Below are 23,930 nucleotides of genomic sequence, written 5' to 3' on the forward strand. Positions count from 1 at the left end.
GACCCCCTCCGCATCTCCCCAATCTTCGCACACCCTCAATCCGGTGTCCACAGTTGGCAGATCAATTCTGGGATAACTAAAGTTCTATTGTATCGTATCGTATCGTATCGTATCGTACCGTACCGTACATACACACCACCTTCTGTGTAGTAAAGTTACTCCTCATGTTGCTGTGAAACCTTCTTTCACGGGGACCCTTCACGGCTGCGTGCTAGCCCCCTGCTCTATACTACAACTGTGTAGCAGGACACACTGCCAACTCCATCATCAAGTTCACCCACCACACCATTGTAGTTGGACCAACTACAGATGGTGATGAGTCAGAGAAGGGAAGTGAGATTGATCGACCAGCCCAACAGCCGGGCTGTCAACGTCAGTACAACCAAGGATCTGATTGTGGACTTTGGAAGAAGGAGGTGGTGCAGCGGGTAGAGCTGCTGCCTCACGGCGCCAGAGACCCGGGTTCCATCCCGACTACGGGCGCTGTCTGTACGGAGTTTGTACGTTCTCCCCGTGACCTGCGTGGGTTTTCTCCGGGTGCTCCGGTTTCCTCCCACACTCCAAAGACGCGCGGGTGTACAGGTTCATTGACCTCGGTAAATATTGTGAATTGTCCCCAGTGTGTGTAGGATAGTGCTAGTGTGTGGGGATCGCTGGTCGGCACCGACTCAATGGGCCGAAGGGCCTGTTTCTGCGCTGTAACTCTAAACTAAATCTAAAAGAACAGTCAGATAAAGTGCCACCAATTTTGGAAACATAGGATCAATAAACGTCAATTCACAGTCATTGAGCAGGACGTTAAAAATCAATTTTTAATAGACTAATCACCTCCAACTCAACAGCTAAATGTTTCTAAAATGTAGTCAGAGAATGTCGATTATTATATGTAAAAATTGATGGTCTTTTCTCAGTCTAAAATTCACAGATGTCATATTTTACTGCAGAATATTATATTTATGATCTTAATTAAGTATTAATGTAAATAAATCTTATTGAAACAATTTATTACTTGATAAGTTGGAGATTACCAGCAATTTGCTGCGAATTTAGAACAAAGTGCTTTTGGATTGTTTCATTAGCTCTGTGAGTGAATGTTCACAGGTTCACAAGTTATAGGAGCAGAGTTAGGCCATTCGGCCCATCGAGTCTACTCCACCATTCAATCATGGCTGATCTCTGCATCCTAACCCCATTCTCCTGCCTTCTCCCCATAAACCTTGACACCCATTCAAATCAAGAAATGATCTATCTCTGCCTTAAAAATATCCACTGACTTGGCCTCCATAGCCCTCTGTGGCAATGAGTTCCACAGATTAACTACACTCGGACAAAAGAATTTCCACCTCACCTCCTTTCTGAAAGAGCGCCCTTTAATTCTGAGGCTGTGCCCTCTGGTCCTGGACTCTCCCACTAGTGGAAACATCCTCTCCACATCCACTCTATCCAGGCCGCTCACTATTCAGTAAGTTTCAATGAGGTCCCCCCTCATCCTTCTAAACTCCAGCGAGTACAGGCCCAGTGAGTACAGGCCCAGCGAGTACAGGCCCAGTGAGTACAGGCCCAGTGAGTACAGGCCCAGTGAGTACAGGCCCAGTGAGTACAGGCCCAGTGAGTACAGGCCCAGTGAGTACAGGCCCAGCGAGTACAGGCCCAGCGAGTACAGGCCCAGTGAGTACAGGCCCAGTGAGTACAGGCCCAGTGAGTACAGGCCCAGTGAGTACAGGCCCAGTGAGTACAGGCCCAGTGAGTACAGGCCCAGCGAGTACAGGCCCAGCGAGTACAGGCCCAGCGAGTACAGGCCCAGTGAGTACAGGCCCAGTGAGTACAGGCCCAGTGAGTACAGGCCCAGTGAGTACAGGCCCAGTGAGTACAGGCCCAGTGAGTACAGGCCCAGCGAGTACAGGCCCAGCGAGTACAGGCCCAGTGAGTACAGGCCCAGTGAGTACAGGCCCAGTGAGTACAGGCCCAGCGAGTACAGGCCCAGTGCTGACAAACGCTGCGTGGATGAATACTTTATTGTCACATGTGACATGTGTCTTTGCTTTGCATACCCAAGGAATGCCAAGAGTCACCACACAAAGGGCGGCTACAAAGCTACAAAGTGCCCTCCCTTGTCGTCGTCCCCCCCCCCCCCCACCCCCTCCCCATCCACTGTGTGAACAAGATGCCAAGACCATTCCTTATCTGCCTGCACATAATCCATATCCCTCCATTCCCTGCATATCCACGGGCCTATCCAAAGGGCTCATGAACACCACCATGGTATCTGCCTCCACCACCACCCCTGGCATCATGTTCCAGGCCCCCACCACCCTCTGTGTAAAACAAACTCGCCCCTGCAAAACCTGCCTCCTTCCAAACTTTGCCCCTCTCCCCTAAAAGCTGTGCCTTCTAGAATTGGCCATTTCTACCCTGGGTAATTGGCTCTGACTGTCTACCCTGTCTATGCCTCTCAGCATGTGCTATACTTCTATCAGGACTCCCCACAATCTCCTCTGCACCCTCTCCAAAGCCTCCACATCCTTGTTGTACTGGGCTGACCAATACTCCACATGCAGCCTGACCAATGTCCCAGACAGCTGAAAGGCCCCGAGTTCAGTTTCACGTAGTTGACCATTGTCATGTGTACCGAGGTACAGCAAAAAGCTAAAGACAAACACAAAATGCTGGAGTAACTCAGCGGGTCAAACAGCATCTCTGGAGAGAAGGCATGGGAGACGTTTCGGGTCGAGACCCTTCTTCAGTGAAAAGCTTTTATTTGCACGATAGCCAGTTAAAGTAAAGACTATACATGATTACGATCAAGCCATCCACACTGTACAGCCACTGCACAAAGGGTGCAACATTTAGTGCAAGGGAAAGTCTGCTTAAAGATAGTTCACAGGTCTCCAACGAGGTAGATAGAAGGTTAGGACTGCTCTCCAGTTCCTGAGAAGATGCTTCAGTTGTTGGTAAACTGTGGAAACTGTAGATTAACACAATAAAGCTGGAGTAACTCAGCGGGTCAGACAGCAACTCTGGAGAGAAGGAAAAGGCAATGTTTCTGGTCAAGACCCTTCTTCAGAATGGCCCTGAATCTGGAGGTGTGAGTCTTCACACGTCTGGCCTTGCCGAGGCAGCGTGAGGTGTAGATGGAGTGGGTGGGAGGGAGGTTGGTTTGTGTGAGGTGTGTGTGTGGGGGTGTGTGTGTGTGTGGGGGAGGGTGGGCCGTGTCCACAACTTTGCCATTTCTCGTGGTCTGGGAAAGATTGCGGCCTTAAAGATTTTAACAGGATAAGTGCCTCTGTTTCATTAAGTTTAACAGTAACAAAAGTAATAGGAGAAGTGGTCTTTAGGCTTAGTACATGCTGCAGCAGAATTGCACAATCTAGATTCAGATGTGAATTGGACGTGTCCCTGTGATTCTGTGCGAGTCTATTCAGCTGTTGGTGATGTCCTTCGTGTTACAGAGTCTGGCAGCACAAGTCGAGATATTTTGCAAGTTGTGTTGCACCCGCAATTAAAATTGACCTTAATTTCACGTCAGAAAAGGATTATTTCTGGATCTTTAGCTTTGGATCTTTGCAATCAAGTTGAGGAAGGACAATGGGCCATTGATTCTGCTGCGTGCTTGGCACTAAACGGCTCACATCGCAAGACTGTCATTGTCTCTCAATAATGGAAAAATCAAAGACCAATCATGCCTCTTTAATCCAAAAACCATGCAGACCTCCCGGTTTTGAAATGTCAATAATTCCTTGCACACACAGTTTGCTTTCTGTGTTCGGTAAATGAAGATGGAACTGCAAGCTTTGCTTTAATGGCAGGAGCAATCAATAGTTCAATGGTTCAGTGATAACTCACTGCCACTGGCACCTCAGTGCAGTCATCTACCTTTTTCCCCAAACAGTTTAGTTTTTAGCTTAGAGATACAACGTGGAAACAGGCCCTTCGGCCCACTGGGTCCGTGCCGACCAGCGATCCCTGCACACTAACACTATCCTACACACACTAACACTATCCCCGCACACTAACACTATCCTACACACACTAACACTATCCCCGCACACTAACACTATCCTACACACACTAACACTATCCTACACACACTAACACTATCCTACACACACTAACACTATCCTACACACACTAACACTATCCTACACACACTAACACTATCCCCGCACACTAACACTATCCTACAGACACGAACACTATCCCCGCACACTAACACTATCCTACACACACTGGGGACAATTTGTGATTCCAAACCTGTATGTCTTTAGAATGTGGGAGAAAACCAGGGCACCCATGGAAAACCCATGCAGTCACGGGGAGAACGTGCAAACTCCGTACAGACAGCACCCGTAGTCGGGATGGAACCCGGGTCTCCGGCGCTGTGAGGCAGCAACTCTACCGCTGCGCCACCGTGACGCCCTCGATTCAGTAACTGTTGAGTAAAACCTTTATGATTCATGGGCACAATACTTTAATACAAGAGTGTAAGAATAGTAGATTATACTGAGACAACACACAAGACCCACCACCTTTCCATAGACCATAAGACATAGAAGCAGAATTAGGCCATTCGGCCCATCAAGTCTACTCTGCCATTCAATCGTGGCTGATCTATCTCTCCCTCCTAACCCCATTCTCCAGCCTTCTCCCCATAACCCCTGACACCCGCACTAATCAAGAATCTATCTCTGACTTAAAGATACCCACTGACTTGGCCTCCACAGATTCACCGCCCTCTGATTCCTCCTCATCTCCTTGCTAAAGGAACATCCTTTTATTCTGAGGCTGTGCCCTCTGGCCCTAGACTCTCCCACTGGTGGAAACATCCTCTCCACATCCACTCTATCCAGGCCGCTCACTATTCGGTACGTCTCAGTGAAGTCTCCCCTTTGCCGCCGTTTTGTATGATTTTCAAGTCCAAAGTTGTTAATAATGTAGAGTGTTAACTTGGCCGTGAAGGCCTGTTGGCCCGTTGCCAACACTGCACAGTATCTCTAAACTAAACTAAACTAAACTAAACTAAAGATAGACATAAAAAGCTGGTAACTCAGCGGGACAGGCAACATCTCTGGAGAAGGAATGGGAGACGTTTTGGGTCAAGACCCTTCTTACTAAGATGCTTGTGTAGGAAGGAACTGCAGATGCTGGTTTAAACCGAAGATAGACCCAAAAACCTGGAGCAACTCTAAGGTGCTGCCTGTCCCGCTGAGTTACTCCAGCATTTTGTGTCTTATCCTTGGTGTAAACCAGCATCTGCAGTTCCTTCCTGCACTTTTCACACCTCGTGACGTTTGATTAAAAGCAACGTGAAAGAGGAATGAATGTTCGGAGACACGAGGCAGTGGGGAGGTAAGAGGGAGATGGGGCTCTCTACTGACGGCCGTTTGTGCTTTTTGCTCGGCAGGTCTCCAGGAAGCTGTGAGCACGGGCGACCTGGACATGGTGCAGCTAGTTCTCCGCTACCGAGACTACCAAAGATCAATCAAACGCCTATCAGGGATACCGTGCCTCCTGGAGAAACTGCGACAGGTAAAGGCACAACCTCCAGAACCCCACAGTGGCACAGAGACACAGAGACACAGAGACACAGAGTTATACAGAGCTACAGAGACACAGAGACACAGGGACACAGAGACACAGAGTTATACAGAGCTACAGAGACACAGAGACACAGAGTTATACAGAGCTACAGAGACACAGAGACACAGAGTCACAGAGACACAGAGACACAGAGTTATACAGAGCTACAGAGACACAGAGACACAGAGACACAGAGACACAGAGTCACAGAGTTATTCAGAGCTACAGAGACACAGAGACAGTCACAGAGACACAGAGTCACAGAGACACAGAGTTATACAGAGCTACAGAGACACAGAGACACAGAGACACAGAGTCACAGAGACACACAGAGACACAGAGACAGAGTTATACAGAGTCACAGAGACACAGAGACACAGTCACAGAGACACAGAGACACAGAGCTACAGAGACACAGAGACACAGAGTCACAGAGACACAGAGTTATACAGAGCTACAGAGACACAGAGACACAGAGACACAGAGTCACAGAGTCACAGAGACACAGAGTCACAGAGACAGAGTTATACAGAGTCACAGAGACACAGAGACACAGAGTTATACAGAGACACAGAGACACAGAGTTATACAGAGTTATACAGAGACACAGAGACACAGAGTCACAGAGACACAGAGTCACAGAGACACAGAGACACAGAGTTATACAGAGCTACAGAGACACAGAGACATACAGAGTTATACAGAGCTACAGAGACACAGAGTCACAGAGACACAGAGTTATACAGAGCTACAGAGACACAGAGTTATACAGAGCTACAGAGACACAGAGTCACAGAGACACAGAGTTATACAGAGCTACAGAGCTACAGAGACACAGAGACACAGAGTTATACAGAGTTATACAGAGTTATACAGAGACACAGAGACACAGAGTTATACAGAGCTACAGAGACACAGAGACACAGACACAGACACAGAGTTATACAGAGCTACAGAGACACAGAGTTATACAGAGCTACAGAGACACAGAGTCACAGAGACACAGAGACACAGAGTTATACAGAGCTACAGAGACACAGAGACACAGAGTCAGGGTTATACAGAGTCACAGAGACACAGAGACACAGAGTTATATAGAGTCACAGAGTCACAGAGACACAGAGTCAGAGTTATACAGAGTTATACAGTCACAGAGTCACAGAGTCACAGAGACACAGAGTCACAGTCACAGAGACACAGAGACACAGAGTCACAGTCACAGAGACACAGAGTCACAGTCACAGAGACACAGAGACACAGAGACACAGACACAGAGTTATACAGAGTTATACAGAGTTATACAGAGTTATACAGTCACAGAGACACACAGTTATACAGAGTCACAGAGACACAGTCACAGAGACACAGAGACACAGTCACAGAGACACAGAGTTATACAGAGCTACAGAGACACAGAGACACAGAGTCACAGAGTCACAGAGACACAGAGACAGAGTTATACAGAGTCACAGAGACACAGAGTTATACAGAGTTATACAGAGACACAGAGACACAGAGTTATACAGAGCTACAGAGACACAGAGTCACAGAGACACAGAGACACAGAGTCACAGAGACAGAGACACAGAGTCACAGAGACACAGAGTTATACAGAGCTACAGAGACACAGAGACACAGAGTCAGAGTTATACAGAGTCACAGAGACACAGAGTCACAGAGACACAGAGTCACAGAGACACAGAGTCACAGAGACACAGAGTCACAGAGACACAGAGTCACAGAGACACAGAGACACAGAGACACAGAGTCACAGAGACACAGAGTCACAGAGACACAGAGACACAGAGACACAGAGTCACAGAGACACAGAGTTATACAGAGACACAGAGTTATACAGAGACACAGTCACAGAGACACAGAGACACAGAGTTATACAGAGCTACAGAGACACAGAGTCACAGAGACACAGAGACACAGAGTTATACAGAGCTACAGAGACATACAGAGTTATACAGAGCTACAGAGACACAGAGTTATACAGAGCTACAGAGACACAGAGTTATACAGAGTTATACAGAGTTATACAGAGTTATACAGAGTTATACAGAGTTATACAGAGTTATACAGAGTTATACAGAGTTATACAGAGTTATACAGAGTTATACAGAGTTATACAGAGTTATACAGAGACACAGAGTTATACAGAGCTACAGAGTCACAGAGACACAGAGTTATACAGAGCTACAGAGACACAGAGACACAGAGTCACAGAGACACAGAGTCACAGAGACACAGAGACACAGTCACAGAGACACAGAGTCACAGTCACAGAGACACAGAGACACATAGTCACAGAGACACAGAGACACAGAGTCACACAATCATAGCATGGAAACAGGCCCTTCAGCCCAACTTGTCCATGCTGACCAGCATGTCCCTATCTTAGTCCCGTTTGCCCACTCCTGGCCCATGTCCCTCTGATCCTCTCCTCTCCATGTCGGTGTCCAGGTATTTAACTGTTGTACTCGTGAATGCCTCAACGACCTCCTCTGGCAGGGAGTGCTGAGGCAACTCAGGGGGTGGGCCGCTGGTCGGGGGCTCGGTGGGCCGGGGAGGGGTGTGTGTGTTTCTGTGCCATATCTGTAGATGAAAGTAATCGTCTCTCTTACCCCCGGTCCTTTTTGTTGTTTCCCACAGACACAAGACTTCTATGTGGAAATGAAATGGGAGTTTACAAGCTGGGGTGAGTGCGATGGAACCACCCAGAGACGGGTGGCTGGGGAATGTGCACAGCTCTCCGTTCTACTTATATCAGGGTCGCCAACTTCCTCACTCCCAAATACGGGACAAAGGGTGACGTCACTGCGGAGCTCTTAAGGATAGCGGAGTCAGGGGGTATGGGGAGAAGGCAGGAACGGGGTACTGATTGTGGATGATCAGCCATGATCACATTGAATGGTGGTGCTGGCTTGAAGGGCCGAATGGCCTCCTCCTGCACCTATTGTCTATTGTCTAACCCGCCTCCTGGCCCGGGCGGCCGCCATTGGTGGAGCGGGAGCACGTGGCCGCTGGTTGGGTGAGGTCACGTGGGGCGCGGGGCAGTGACGTCACCTAGTCCTGTATTTGGGAGTGAGGAAGTTGGCAACCCTACTAACACGGGACAAGGGCGGTCCCGTACGGGACAAACTAATTTAGCCCAAAATACGGGATGTCCCGGCTAATACGGGACAGTTGGCAACGCTAACTTATGTGGGAATTGGTAAAAACCGACGTGGGGCACCATGGGCGCAGCGGGTAGAGCTGCTGCCTCACAGCGCCGGAGATCCGGGTTCCATCCTGACTATGGGTGCTGTCTGTACGGAGTTTGCACGTTCTCCCCGTTTTCTCCAGGGTTTTCAGTGTCCTACCACACTCCAAAGACATACAGGTTTGTAGGTTAATTGGCTTGGTGCATGTTGGTATAAATGTGAAATTGTCCCTTAGTGTGTGCAGGATAGTGTCAGTGTGCAGGGATCGCTGGTCGGCACGGACTCGGTGGGCCGAAGGGCCTGTTTCCATACTGTGTCTCGACACTAAACTAAATAACGCGAGCTATGTTTTTGTCCTGCCCTCTTATCTTTATGGAGGATTTGTGCACGTAATGCAGGCAAACGGTGGCTGAAGAGAGACTAAGGGATGTAAAGGGATTTAGGGAGAGGGGAGAGGAGGGAGTGACCGGGGTGAGACTGGTCCTTGATTATGCTGCTGGCCTTGCCGAGGCAGCGTGAGGTGTAGATGGAGTCGATGGAAGGGAGGTTGGTTGGTGTGATGGGTCTGGGCGTGTCCACAACTCTGTAATTTCTTATCTGTGTGTTGTTAGGTTAATGGGCGTGTTAGGTTGCAGTGAGTGGGAATAGCATTGCTCCATTGCTAGTTCACAAGACAATAAAACCTTGGGTAGACAGCGTGCTGGAGTAACTCAGCGGGTCAGGCAGCATCTCTGGAGAACATGGATAGGTGACGTTTCACAGAGTGCTGGAGTAACTCAGCGGGTCAGGTAGCATCTGTGGAGAACATGGATAGGTGACGTTTCGGGTCAGGACCCTGCTGCAGACTGATATCCAGCTCAGTTCAGCACTCTCTCGCAAGGTAGACCAGGACGTTGGTGATCAGAGCTGATCAAGGTCACTTCTAATTGATAATCCAGGGATAATCCCTCCATGTCCGAATGAACTGCTGTCAAGAATATCAATCCGGAGACATGTGTAGCCTGTCAAACAGCACAGGCATTGCAAGGTTATCTAGCCTGCACTCACAGTGTCCCACACACTACTGTTAGAGATCACAGAGCCCATGGAGAACGTGAGGGTGACAGGTGAGGGGTAAGGGACGATGGACAACAGACGAGGAGCAATCTTATGGACACAAAGTGCTGGAGTAACTCAGCGGGCCAGGCAGCATCTCAGGAGGGAAGGGATGGGTGACGTTTCGGGTCGAGACCCTTCTTCAGTCTGCCTGCCCCGTGAGTTACTCCAGCATTTTGTGTCTATCTTGGGTTTAAACCAGCACCTGCAGTTCCTTCCGGCACAGCAGTAAGCTTATAGATGTGTAAAAAATCACGAAAGGAATATATTGGGTAAAGTTGTTCAGGTTTGTAGGTTAATTGGCCTTGGTAAGGTTGTAAATTGTTCTAGTGTGTAGCTTAGTGCTAGTGAATGTGTGCAGGGGGATCGCTGGTCGGCACGGACTCGGTGGGCCGAAGGGCCTGTTTCCACGTTGTATCTCTAAAGAGTTTACTGAGCCATTTAACAATGGATGATCTACCTTTCCCTCTCAACCCCAATCTCCTTCCTTCTCCCCATAACTTTTAACATTATCTGTCGTAGTTTAGTTTAAAGATACAGCATGGAAACAGGCCCTTCGGCCCACTGTGTCCATGTCATGCCCGGGCCAGTAGGCGGGTTGCTCAGCAACATCCGTTGGGCGGCGCCCGGGCGGCCGCCATTAGTGGAGCGGGAGCACGTGGCCGCTGGCTGGGTGAGGTCACGTGGGGCGCGGGGCGGTGACGTCACCCTTTGTCCCGTATTTGGGAGTAAGGAAGTTGGCAACCCTACTAATACGGGACAAGGGCGGTCCCGTACGGGACAAACTAATGTGGCCCAAACTACGGGATGTCCCGGCTAATACGGGACAGTTGGCAACCCTAGTGACAACCATCAATCACTAGTTGTACGTTATCCCACTTTCTCCTCAATCCCTGCACACTGGGGGCAATTAAACTATAAACCTGCACGTCTTTGGAGTGTGGGAGGAAACCGGAGCACCCGGAGAAAACCCATGGGGGAGAACGTGCAAACTCCGTACAGACAGCACACGTGGTCAGGATGGAAGCCGGGTCTTTGGCGCCGTGAGGCAGCAGCTCTACCCGCTGCACCACTGTGCCGCCTTTACTTGCCGGGGGCTACTGGAAACAATATCATTCTGGTGACGGGGGCCCACGTAACTGTATCTCTAAACTAAACTAAGACAGTTAACGTCAAAGCTCACAGGGAGAAGGCGGGAGAATGGGGTTGAGAAGGAAACGTAGACCAGCCATGATTGAATGGCGGAGTAGATTCTGTTAAATCACCCCTGCAGTTTGCAGCGTAAGTGCTTGTTAGTTTTATTGAAACACCAGAGGGTAGTGTGGGATGATCTTGCCCATCCTTTCCATGGGCTGTAAACGTAGACACAGGTGATGGGTCTCTCTCCGTAATGAAGCCCCAGGGTTATTGGTTCTGCAGCAGGCTCACAGTCAGTCGCCCACACTTTCACACAAACCAACCTCCCTTCCATTCCGTGCAGATGAGGGTTTAAACCAAGGCACATTCCCTGTATGTATGCATACCTGGCCTATAAAATGTATTTAATTCAATTCAATTCAATTCAATTCAATGCTGATGGTGTGTGTACTAGACTGATGCTGATGGTGTGTGTACTACACTGATGCTGATATAAGAAAATAACTGCAGATGCTGGTTCCGCAGAGACCGTTCCCTCTGTAACTCCCTGGTCCACTCGTCCCTTCCTACCCAAACCACCCCATCCCCGGGCACTTTCCCCTGCAACCGCACGAGATGCAACACCTGTCCCTTTACCTCCCCCCTCAACTCCATCCAAGGACCCAAACAGTCTTTCCAGGTGAGACAGAGGTTCATCTGCAACTCCTCCAACCTCATCTATTGCATCCGCTGCTCTAGATGTCAACATATTTACATCGGCGAAACCAAGCGCAGGCTCGGCGATCGCTTCGCTCAACACCTGCGCTCGGTCCGCATTGACCAAACTGATCTCCCGGTGGCCGAGCACTTCAACTCCCCCTCCCATTCCCAGTCTGACCTTTCTGTCAAGGGCCTCCTCCAGTGCCATAATGAGGCCCACCGGAAATTGGAGGAACAGCACCTCATATTTCGCCTGGGCAGTTTGCAGCCCAGTGGTATGAACATCGACTTCTCCAACTTTAGATAGTTCCTCTGTCCCTCTCTTCCCCTCCTCCTTCCCAGTTCTCCCTCTATCTTCCTGTCTCCACCTATATCCTTCCTTTGTCCCGCCCCCCTGACATCAGTCTGAAGAAGGGTCTCGACCCGAAACATCACACATTCCTTCTCTCCCGAGATGCTGCCTGACCTGCTGAGTTCCAGCATTTTGTGAATAAATACTGATGCTGATGGTGTGTGTGGTGGATAATGCTGATGGTGTGTGTACTAGACTGATGCTGATGGTGTGTGTACTAGACTGATGCTGATGGTACGTGTACTAGACTGATGCTGACGGTGTTGCTCCACTCTTTGCCCCTGCAGTGCCCCTCGTCTCCAAGATCTGCCCGAGTGACACGTACCGCGTGTGGAAGAGTGGTCAGAACCTGCGTGTGGACACCACGCTGCTCGGCTTTGACCACATGACCTGGCAGCGAGGAAACCGAAGCTTCATCTTCCGTGGGCAAGGTCAGTCTGGGCGCAGCGGGTAGAACTGCTGCCTCGCAACGCCAGAGACCCGGGTTCCATCCCGACTACGGGCGCTGTCTGTACGGAGTTTGCACGTTCTCCCCGTGACCTGTGTGGGCTTTCTCCGGGCTGTCAGAGGAGGCTGGGACTTTCACAATGTTTAAGAAGCATTCAGACAGGTACATGGGTAGGACAGGGTTTAGAGGGATATGGGCCAAACACAGGCAGGTGGGACTAGCATAGCTGGGACATGTTGGGCATGGTGTGGGCAAGTTGGGCCGAAGGGCCTGTTATCTATCTATATAACCCAATGTCTGTACCTTTTCCCCGTGACCGTACACATGGGTTTTCTCTGTGACACTCCAAAGACGTGCAGGTTTGTGGGTTAATTGCCTTGGTATAATTGTAAATTGTCCCTAGTGTGTGTAGGATAGTGTTAGTGTGTGGAGATTGCTTGTCTGTGCAGAATCGTTGGGCCGAAGGGCCTGTTTCAGCTCTGTATCTCTAAACTAAACTAAACCTACATGGGCGTAGTTCACGTGAGGGCACATGAGGGTAAGGTTCACATAACTATCACAACATTTGAGAAACATCGAGACAGGTACATGGACAATTGTGGGCCCCATATCTGAGGAAGGATGTGCTGGCTCTGGAGAGGGTCCAGAGGAGGTGCTGGCTCTGGAGAGGGTCCAGAGGAGGTTTTACAAGAATGATTCCAGGAATGAGTGGGTTAACCTGTTATGAGCGTTTGTTGGCACTGGGCCTGTACTCACTGGAGTTTAGAAGAATGAGAGCTGACCTCAATGAAACGTACAGAATAGTGAAAACCCTGGATAGAGTGGATGTGGAGAGGATGTTTCCACTAGTGGGAGAGTCTAGGACCAGAGGGCACAGCCTCAGAATTAAAGGACGTTCCTTTAGGAAGGAGATGAGGAGGAATTTCTTTGGTCAGAGGGTGGTGAATCTGTGGAATTCTTTGCCACAGACGGCTGTGGAGGCCACAAGTCAGTGGATATATTTAAGGCAGAGATAGATTCTTGATCAGTACGGGTGTCAGGGGTTATGGGGAGAAGGCAGGAGAATGGGGTTAGGAGGGAGAGATAGATCAGCCATGATTGAATGGTGGAGTAGACTTGATGGGCCGAATGGTCTAATTCTGCTCCTATTTCTTATGACCTTATGACCTTATGGATAGGCAGGTGTAGAGGGATATGGGCCAAACGAAGGCAGGTGGGACTAGCGTACATGGGACATGTTGGCCAGTGTGGGCAAGTTGGGCCGAAGGGCCTGTTTCCATCCTGTATCACTCTATGACTCCTTGATTGCTCACTGCATCACGGGCAGTAAAGACATTGTGGGCCGAATGGCCTGTATCCTGCTAGTTAGTTTAGTTTAGTTTCATTTCATTTCTATTAGTTTTAGTTTAGTTTAGATTGGTTTAGTTTAGTGTCACGTGTGGGTTTATTGGTACGGGTACAGTGAAAAGCTTGTTTGTTGCATGCTATCCAGCCATGATCACATTGAATGGTGGTGCTGGCTCGAAGGGCCGAATGGCCTCCTCCTGCTCCTATTGTCTATTGTCTATTGTCCAGTCAGTTTAAGTGTAAAAACAAAGAACTGCAGATGCTGGCTACCACACAAAAGACACAGAGTGCTGGAGTAACTCAGTGGGTCGGGCACAGAGTGCTGGAGTAACTCAGTGGGTCAGGCACAGAGTGCTGGAGTAACTCAGTGGGTCAGGCACAGAGTGCTGGAGTAACTCAGTGGGTCAGGCACAGAGTGCTGGAGTAACTCAGTGGGTCAGGCACAGAGTGCTGGAGTAACTCAGTGGGTCAGGCACAGAGTGCTGGAGTAACTCAGTGGGTCAGGCACAGAGTACTGGAGTAACTCAGTGGGTGGGGCAGTGTCCATTGTGGGCCAAAGGGCTTGTTGCTGTGCTGTACTGTTGTATGATCTTTAATACAGAATCCCTTTACACCGTGTCTGTTTGGCTTCTCAAGGGCTCAGGGAGAGGGTGAGTGTAGGCCGCGCAGTGCGCATGGAACATCCCACACTGACGGATTGATTAGCTTCGATAAGGCAGCGTCATTCTCACCAGTCCCACCCGGCCGACAGGCACCAGAGGGAAGCTTGCTGGAGACTGGTGCCGTTAATGTGACCAAGAAACTCAGTGGAGCGAGGCTTAGTGCAGACGTGAAACTGAAGCAGGAATGAAAAGCAGAACCAGTTTAGTTTATTGTCACGTGTACCGAGGTACAGTGAAAAGCCTAGACTAAACTAAACTAAAGTGAACTAACCTAGACTAAACTAAAGTAAAGTGAACTAACCTAGAATAAACTAAAGCAGTGTAGATGGGCCATGTTGGCCAGAGTGGGCGGGGTGGCTGGTGTGGGCAGGGTGGGCCGGTGTGGGCCGGTGTGGGCAGGGTGGGCAGGTTGGCTGGTGTGGGTCGGTGTGGGTCGGTGTGGGCAGGGTGGGCTGGTGTGGGTCGGTGTGGGCAGGGTGGGCAGTGTGGGCAGGGTGGGCCGGTGTGGGCAGGGTGGGCAGGGTGGGCTGGTGTGGGTCGGTGTGGGCAGGGTGGGCAGGGTGGGCAGGGTGGGCCGGTGTGGGCAGGGTGGGCAGGGTGGGCTGGTGTGGGTCGGTGTGGGCAGGGTGGGCAGGGTGGGCTGGTGTGGGTCGGTGTGGGCAGGGTGGGCAGGGTGGGCCGGTGTGGGCAGGTTGGCTGGTGTGGGTCGGTGTGGGCAGGGTGGGCAGGGTGGGCCGGTGTGGGCAGGGTGGGCCGGTGTGGGTCGGTGTGGGCAGGTTGGCTGGTGTGGGTCGGTGTGGGCAGGGTGGGCAGGGTGGGCCGGTGTGGGCAGGGTGGGCCGGTGTGGGTCGGTGTGGGCAGGTTGGCTGGTGTGGGTCGGTGTGGGCAGGATGGGCAGGGTGGGCCGGTGTGGGCAGGTTGGCTGGTGTGGGCAGGGTGGGCAGGGTGGGCCGGTGTGGGCAGGGTGGGCAGGGTGGGCCGGTGTGGGTCGGTGTGGGCAGGTTGGCTGGTGTGGGTCGGTGTGGGCAGGGTGGGCAGGGTGGGCCGGTGTGGGCAGGTTGGCCGGTGTGGGCCGGTGTGGGCAGGGTGGGTTGGTGTGGGCCGGTGTGGGCAGGTTGGCTGGTGTGGGTCGGTGTGGGCAGGGTGGGCTGGTGTGGGCAGGGTGGGCTGGTGTGGGTCGGTGTGGGCAGGGTGGGCAGGGTGGGCCGGTGTGGGCAGGGTGGGCAGGTTGGCTGGTGTGGGTTGGTGTGGGCAGGGTGGGCAGGGTGGGTCGGTGTGGGCAGGGTGGGTCGGTGTGGGCAGGGTGGGCAGGGTGGGCCGGTGTGGGCAGGGTGGGCAGGTTGGCTGGTGTGGGTCGGTGTGGGCAGGGTGGGCAGGGTGGGCCGGTGTGGGCATTCAGGGTGGGCAGGGACATGTTTCTGTGCTGTCAGACTCTATGCCACTGTTGGGAGGTGTGTGTTTCCAGCCGTTGATTGAAGAGGGTGGCTCCATGCTCTGCACTGCTCTGCTCCGCTCTGCTCTCTGTAGATAACTGCGCGGTGGTGATGGAGATCGACCACGACCGGCAGATGGTGTACTCAGAGACGCTGTCCCTGGCCAACTTTGACCACGACGTGCTGCTGGGAGCCCTGCAACCCACCGAGGAGCAAGTGGCCAACCGCCTGACCATGCCCATCGTCACCACCCAGCTCGACACCAAGAACATCGCCTTCGAGAGGTAACGTTGCCTTCACCAGCAAGAGGCATCAGTGACAGCAGCAGTTAGGCCATTCGGCCCATCAAGTCTACTCCACCATTCAATCATGGCTGATCTATCTCTCCCTCCTAACCCCATTCTCCTGCCTTCTCCCCATAACCCCTGACACCCGTACTAATCAAGAATCTATCTATCTCTGCCTTAAAAATACCCACTGACTTGTGGCCTCCACAGCCTTCGCTGGCAAAGAATTCCACAGATTCACCACCCTCTGACTAAAGAAATTCCTCCTCATCTCCTTCATAAAGGAACGTCCTTTAATTCTGAGGCTGTGCCCTCTGGTCCTAGACTCTCCCACTAGTGGAAACATCCTCTCCACATCCACTCTACCCGGGCCTATTTCATCCACTGTATCCAAGAGTGTTGTGTTGTCCTGTGTCCCAGATGGAACAAAGACATTCTTACTTACAACAGCACAACACGATATGGAAACACAGTACTCTGTAAACAATAAATATAGAACAGAGAGCATGGTGGAGCACAGGAACAGGCCCTTTGGCCCACAACGCCCGTGATCCATAGCCCTCCATTCCCTGTGTATCCATGTGCCGTGTAAAAGCCTCTTAAACACCCCTATGGCATCTGCCTCCTCCACCACCCCCCCCCCCCCCCACTGGTAGCATGTTCCAGGCCCCCACCCCACCCTAAAAAACACTTGCCCTGCACATCCCCTTTAAACTTTGCCCATTTGCCTTCAAGCTCTGCCCTGAGTATTTGGGATAAAGGTTCTGACTGTCTACCCAATCTACGCCCCTGATCATTTTATAAACTTCTAACAGGTCTCCCCCTTCAACCTCTGACTCTCCAGAAATATCAATCCAAGTTTGCCCAGCCTCTCCCTCTAACCCACGTATAAATGGACACAGAGTGCTGGAGTAACTCAGCGGGTCAGGCAGCATCTGTGGGGAACATGGATAGGTGACGTTTCACAGAGTGCTGGAGTAACTCAGCGGGTCAGGCAGCATCTGTGGAGAAAATGGATAGGTGACGTTTCAGGTTGGGGACTTTTGTCTGAAGGAGGGTCCCGACCAGAAACGTCACCTATCCATTTTCTCCACAGATGCTGCCTGACGAACAAAATCATGAGAGGAATAGATCGGGTAGATGCACAGAGTCTCTTGCCAGAGTAGGGGAATTGAGGACCAGAGGACATTGGTTCAAGGTGAAGGGGAAAAGATTTAATAGGAATCTGAGGGGTAATGTTTTCCATAAAAAGGGTGGTGGGTGTTTGGAATGAGCTGCCGGAGGAGGTAGTTGAGGCTGGGACTATCCAAACATTTAAGAAACAGTTAGGCGGGTACATGGATAGGACAGGTTTGGAGGGATATGGACCAAGTGCAGGCAGGTGGGACTAGTGTAGCTGGGACATGTTGGTCAGTGTGGACAAGTAACAGGTATAACAGGTATAACAGAGCTTTATTTGTCGTTCGGTACCGAAGTACCGAACGAAACTACATAGCAGTCATAGAAAAAAAAAAGAACACAAGACACATGACCCCAACACAAACGTCCATCACAGTGACTCCAAACACCCCCTCACTGTGATGGAGGCAACAAAACTTCCACTCTCTTCCCCACGCCCACGGACAGACAGCTCGTCCCCGACCGACCCGCACAGTCCCCGCACCGGGCGCTGAAACGTCCCGCGGCCGAACCGGGTGATGAAAGGCCCGCGACCAAGCCTTGCGCAGCTAAGTCCCGTGGTCGAGCCGCACCGGGCGATGTCAAGTCCGCAGTCGAGCCGCACCAGCGATGAAAAGCCCCGCAGTCGAGCTGCACCGGGCGATGTTAAGCCCCGCAGCCGAGCTGCACCGGGCGATGTTAAGCCCCGCAGCCGAGCTGCACCGGGCACTGTTAAGTCCAGTGGCCAAGCCGCACCGGGATGCAAAGTCCAGCGGCCAAGCCGCACCGGGATGTAAAGTCCAGCGGCCGAGCCGCACCGGGATGTAAAGTCCAGCGGCCGAGCCGCAGCGGGCGATGTTAGGCCCCGCAGCCGAGCCGCACCCCGCGCCGTGAGGAAGAGAAAAGTTCCCCCCCCCCAAGTTGGGCTGAAGGGCCTGTTTCCACACTGTGACTCTATGACTCAGTGATCTGCTGAGTTACTCCAGCACTCTGTGTCTGTTAATTATAGTTAAGAAATTGCTTGTGTGTTTCTTGTGCAGAGAGGGCATGAAAACAAATGTTAAGTGTAAACCAACATCAACAACTGGTCAACAATAAGCGTTTCTTCCTGAAGCCCTTGTCCGAGGGGGGTTTGCATTGACCCGCTGCTCCAGCATGAAGTGGGTAACTGGCTGCTGTACCATCCCTGCAGGGTCGTGTCCTGTCGCGCTGGAACATTGATCCCTTGTGTGGGCGTTGGGTGATTGTATCATGCCGGTCCACACGCCAACACTGCTTGCTGCTCTGCTCTCTCCTTCACAGAAATAAATCCGGAATCCTGGGATGGAGAAGCGAGAAGACTGAGACAATAAACGGGTACGAGTCCAAGGTAAAGGCACCCCCACCCCCCCGTGACCCTGCCCCTCACCCTCCCCCGTGACCCTGCCCCTCACCCCCCCCGTGACCCTGCCCCTCACCCCCCGTGACCCTGCCCCCCCGTGACCCTGCCCCCCCGTGACCCTGCCCCCCACCCCCCCGTGACCCTGCCCCCCACCCCCCCGTGACCCTGCCCCTCACCCCCCCGTGACCCTGCCCCTCACCCCCCGTGACCCTGCCCCTCACCCCCCGTGACCCTGCCCCCCCCGTGACCCTGCCCCCCCGTGACCCTGCCCCCCACCCCCCCGTAACCCTGCCCCCCACCCCCCCGTGACCCTGCCCCTCACCCCCCCGTGACCCTGCCCCTCACCCCCCGTGACCCTGCCCCTCACCCCCCGTGACCCTGCCCCCCGTGACCCTGCCCCCCACCCCCCCGTGACCCTGCCCATCACCCCCCTGTGACCCTGCCCCCCCTCATGACCCTGCCCCCACCCCCACGTGACCCTGCCCATAACCCCCCCGTGACCCTGCCCCCCCCGTGACCCTGCCCCCCACCCCCAGTGACCCTGCCCCCCACCCCCAGTGACCCTGCCCCTCACCCCCCCGTGACCCTGCCCCCCCAGTGACCCTGCCCCCCCCGTGACCCTGCCCCCCCCGTGACCCAGCCCCCCACCCCCCCGTGACCCTGCCCATCACCCCCCCGTGACCATGCCCCCCCCGTGACCCTGCCCCCCACCCCCAGTGACCCTGCCCCTCACCCCCCCGTGACCCTGCCCCTCACCCCCCCGTGACCCTGCCCCCCAGTGACCCTGCCCCCCCCGTGACCCTGCCCCCCCCGGGACCCTGCCCCCCACCCTCCCGTGACCCTGCCCCCCACCCCCCCGTGACCCTGCCCCTCACCCCCCAGTGACCCTGCCCCCACCCCCAGTGACCCTGCCCCTCACCCCCCCATGACCCTGCCCCTCACCCCCCAGTGACCTTGCCCCCACCCCCCCGTGACCCTGCCCCTCACCCCCCAGTGACCCTGCCCCCACCCCCGTGACCCTGCCCCTCACCCCCAGTGACCTTGCCCCCCACCAACCCCATGACCTTGCCCCCACCCCCAGTGACCCTGCCCCCCACCGCCAGTGACCCTGCCCCCCACCCCCCGTGACCCTGCCCATCAGTCCCCCAGTGATCTGCCCCTCAGTCTGAGAGAGTACTGAGTACTGAGAGAGTACTGAGAGAGTACTGAGAGAGTACTGAGAGAGTACTGAGTACTGAGAGAGTACTGAGAGAGGACTGAGAGAGTACTGAGTACTGAGAGAGTACTGAGTACTGAGAGAGTACTGAGAGAGTACTGAGAGAGTACTGAGTACTGAGAGAGTACTGAGAGAGTACTGAGTACTGAGAGAGTACTGAGAGAGGACTGAGAGAGTACTGAGTACTGAGACAGTACTGAGTACTGAGAGAGTACTGAGAGAGTACTGAGAGAGTACTGAGAGAGTACTGAGAGAGTACTGAGTACTGAGAGAGTACTGAGAGAGTACTGAGTACTGAGAGAGTACTGAGAGAGTACTGAGTACTGAGAGGGTACTGAGAGAGTACTGAGAGAGTACTGAGTACTGAGAGAGTACTGAGAGGGTACTGAGAGAGTACTGAGAGAGTACTGAGAGAGTACTGAGAGAGTACTGAGTACTGAGAGGGTACTGAGAGAGTACTGAGAGAGTACTGAGTACTGAGAGAGTACTGAGTACTGAGAGAGTACTGAGAGAGGACTGAGAGAGTACTGAGTACTGAGAGAGTACTGAGTAAGGTTGCATGTGCCACCCTTGTCAGAGAGTCATAGAGGCCCTTCAGCCCAACTTTCCCACACCGACCAACATGTCCCAGCTACACTAGTCCCACCTGCCTGCGCTTGGTCCATATCCCTCCAAACCTGTCCTATCCATGTACCTGTCTAACTGTTTCTTAAACATTGGGATAGTCCCAGCTTCAACTACCTCCTCTGGCAGTTTGTTCCATACACCCACCACTCTTTGTGTGAAAAAGTTACCCCTCAGATTCCTATTAAATTGTTTCCCCTTCACCTTGAACCTGTGTCCTCTGGTCCTCGATTCCCCCACACTCTGGGCAAGAGACTCTGTGCGTCTAGCAAGAGACTGTGTGCGTCTGGCAAGAGACTGTGTGTGTCTGGCAAGAGACTGTGTGTGTCTGGCAAGAGACTGTGTGTATCTAGCAAGAGACTCTGTGCGTCTAGCAATAGACTGTGTGTGTCTAGCAATAGACTGTTGTGTGTCTAGCAATAGACTGTGTGTGTCTAGCAATGGACTGTGTGTGTCTAGCAATGGACTGTGTGTGTCTAGCAAGAGACTCTGTGCGTCTAGCAATAGACTGTGTGTGTCTAGCAATAGACTGTGTGTGTCTGGCAAGAGACTGTGTGTGTCTAGCAATAGACTGTGTGTGTCTAGCAATAGACTGTGTGTGTCTAGCAATAGACTGTATGCATCTATATTGCCCAGCTCCTGTCTGTGTTTCCCACACCCACCTTCTCTCCTGTGCCTTACCCAGGTTTACGGGGCTTCCAACGTAGAGCTGGTGAGCAGGACAAGGACAGAACACCTGTCAGACCAGAACAAGGGGAAGAGCAAAGGTATGAGCCCAATACGCTGACGCTGAGTCCATGTGGCGCAGGTGAAGCAGGGAGCCGGTGTGAGTAATGTCACCACTGGGAGAGAGAGCAACAAAGGCAGGACAAGGTGTTGGACTCGGTGGAGACCGAGCCCCATCAGGAGCAGAGGCATTCCATGATAGTTGCTGCAGACGGAGGTGGAGGCCAAGTCAATGGGCACAGATTGGCAGACCCTTGATCAGTGCGGGTGTCAGGGGTCATGGGGAGAAGGTAGGAGAATGGGGTTAGGAGGGAAAGTAGACTCGATGGGTCGAATGGCCTAATTCTACTCCTATCACTTATGAACTAATGAAGTCAGTGGTAGGAAGATAACTGTTTTTTTTTACAATTGGTTAATCCATCAACTTTTGCATTTGGGCACTGTTGATGGGGGGGTGGGGGGGGCAGGAGGGTGGGGGGGGCAGGGGGCGGGGGGGGCAGGAGGGCGGGGGGGCAGGAGGGCGGGGGGGCAGGGGGGCGGGGGGGGGGGTGAGCAAGGCTTTGCTGTTCCCCCTTCACCTCTCACTCCAATGATAAGGTCATCCAGATGGTGCTCCCCAGCCCAGCTGCACAGTCCCATTGCCCACTTACGTCCAGTGCACTGACTTACCCAAGCAGCAGCTAGATAACACTGTCAACACCGTGTCAAATCCTGCTCCAACATCAAGATCCTCAGACATCAAACTCACCATCCCAAGCAACTTTAGCTTAGTTTACAGATACAGGCCCTTCGGCCCATCGAGTCCGCACTGACCAGCGATCCCCGCGCACTAACACTATCCTACACACACTAGGGACAATTTTGCATTTATACCAAGTCAATTAGCCTACAAACCCACACGTCTTTGGAGTGTGGGAGGAAACCGGGGCACCCGGAGAAAACCCACGCAGGTCACGGGGAGAACGTACAAACTCCGTACAGACAGCACCCGTAGTCGGGATCAAACCTGGGTCTCTGGCGCTGTGAGGCAGCAGCTCTACCCGCTGTGCCACCATGCCACATGGATGGTAGGAGACTCAAGGAACTGCAGATGCTGGAATCTGGAGCAAAGCACCAAGTGCTGGAGGAACTCCGCAGGTCAGGCAGCATCTGTGGAGAAAATGGGTAGAAGATGTTATGGGTCAGGACCCTTTCTTTCTCAGTCTGAAGAAATCCCATCCTGAATCGTCACCTATCCATGTTCTCCAGAGATGCTGCCTGACCCGCTGAGTTACTCCAGCACTCTGTGAAACGTCACCTATCCATGTTCTCCACAGATGCTGCCTGACCCGCTGAGTTACTCCAGCACGCTGTGTTTGGTTCAGATATTGCAAATGACCACTCAGACAAAGAAAATAAATAAAATGTGCGGTCTAGAAAAGTGATGAAGGGGTGGACAACTATTCCCTGTCACTGGTTAGTTGGGCAAGATCTTGTGCAATCAATGATCAGTCAATAGACAATAGGTGCAGGAGGAGGCCATTCGGCCCTTCGAGCCAGCACCGCCATTCAATGTGATCATGGCTGATTATTCTCAATCAGTACCCCGTTCCTGCCTTCTCCCCATACCCCCTGACTCCACTATCCTTAAGAGCTCTATCTAGCTCTCTCTTGAATGCATCCAGAGAATTGGCCTCCACTGCCTTCTGAGGCAGCGAATTCCACAGATTTACAACTCTCTGACTGAAAAAGTTTTTCCTCATCTCCGTTCTAAGTCAGAGTTAGAAATATAGTCTGTTGTGTTCTGAAGCACACCACACTGAGGAAATCAATGAACCATGAAGCATATAGAGCCCTAGAGTGATACAGTGTGGAAACAGGCCCTTGATAGAGTCACTGAGTCATAGAGTGATACAGTGTGGAAACAGGCCCTTCAGCCCAATCTGCCCACACCGGCCAACATGTCCCACCTACACTAGTCCCACCTGCCTGCATTTGGCCCATATCCCTCCAAACTTGCCCTATCCATGTACCTGTCTAACTGTTTCTTAAACGTTGGGATAGTCCCAGCCTCAACTACCTCCTCTGGCAACTTGTTCCATACACCCACCACCCTGTATGAAAAAGTTACCCCTCAAATTCCTATTAAATCTTTTCCCCTTCACTTTAAACCTGTGTCCTCTGGTCCTCGATTCCCCTACTCTGGGCAAGAGACTCTGTGCGTCTACCCGATCTATTCCTCTCATGATTTTGTACACATCTATAAGATCATCCCTCATCCTCCTGCGCTCCATGGAATAGAGACCCAGCCTGCTCAACCTCTCCCTATAGCTCACACCCTCTAGTCCTGGCAACATCCTCGTAAATCATGGGGTGGAAGCAGAAAAAGTCATGGTTTGGGATCTCACTTGTGTAGGAAGGAACTGCAGATGCTGGTTTACAGAGAAGACACACAAAGTGCTGGAGTAACTCAGCGGGATAGGCAGCATCTTTGGAGAAAAGGAAATGGCGACGTTTTGGGTCGAGACCCTTCTTCAGACTGAGAGTCGGGGGGGGCAGGGAAACTAGAGGTGTGAAAAGGTTCAGAACAGATCAGAGCC

At 52.4% G+C, this 23,930-nt stretch overlaps 1 protein-coding gene across 5 annotated transcripts in view; it reads left to right on the top strand.

Moving 5' to 3' along the window:
• The window catches only part of ankrd13b (ankyrin repeat domain 13B), a 112,267-nt gene that overhangs the window by 58,916 nt on the left and 29,421 nt on the right, over positions 1-23,930 (top strand). For all 5 annotated transcript variants that reach the window (XM_078422614.1, XM_078422616.1, XM_078422615.1 and 2 more), the window contains exons 3-8: positions 5,402-5,526; positions 8,236-8,281; positions 12,357-12,500; positions 16,054-16,243; positions 18,707-18,773; positions 21,311-21,392. In XM_078422614.1, the coding sequence (XP_078278740.1) occupies positions 5,402-5,526; positions 8,236-8,281; positions 12,357-12,500; positions 16,054-16,243; positions 18,707-18,773; positions 21,311-21,392 (654 nt within the window). The remainder of the gene's footprint in view (positions 1-5,401; positions 5,527-8,235; positions 8,282-12,356; positions 12,501-16,053; positions 16,244-18,706; positions 18,774-21,310; positions 21,393-23,930) is intronic.

Source organism: Rhinoraja longicauda, chromosome 26 (genome assembly GCF_053455715.1).
Source record: "Rhinoraja longicauda isolate Sanriku21f chromosome 26, sRhiLon1.1, whole genome shotgun sequence".
NCBI classification, from domain to species: Eukaryota; Metazoa; Chordata; class Chondrichthyes; order Rajiformes; family Arhynchobatidae; genus Rhinoraja; species Rhinoraja longicauda.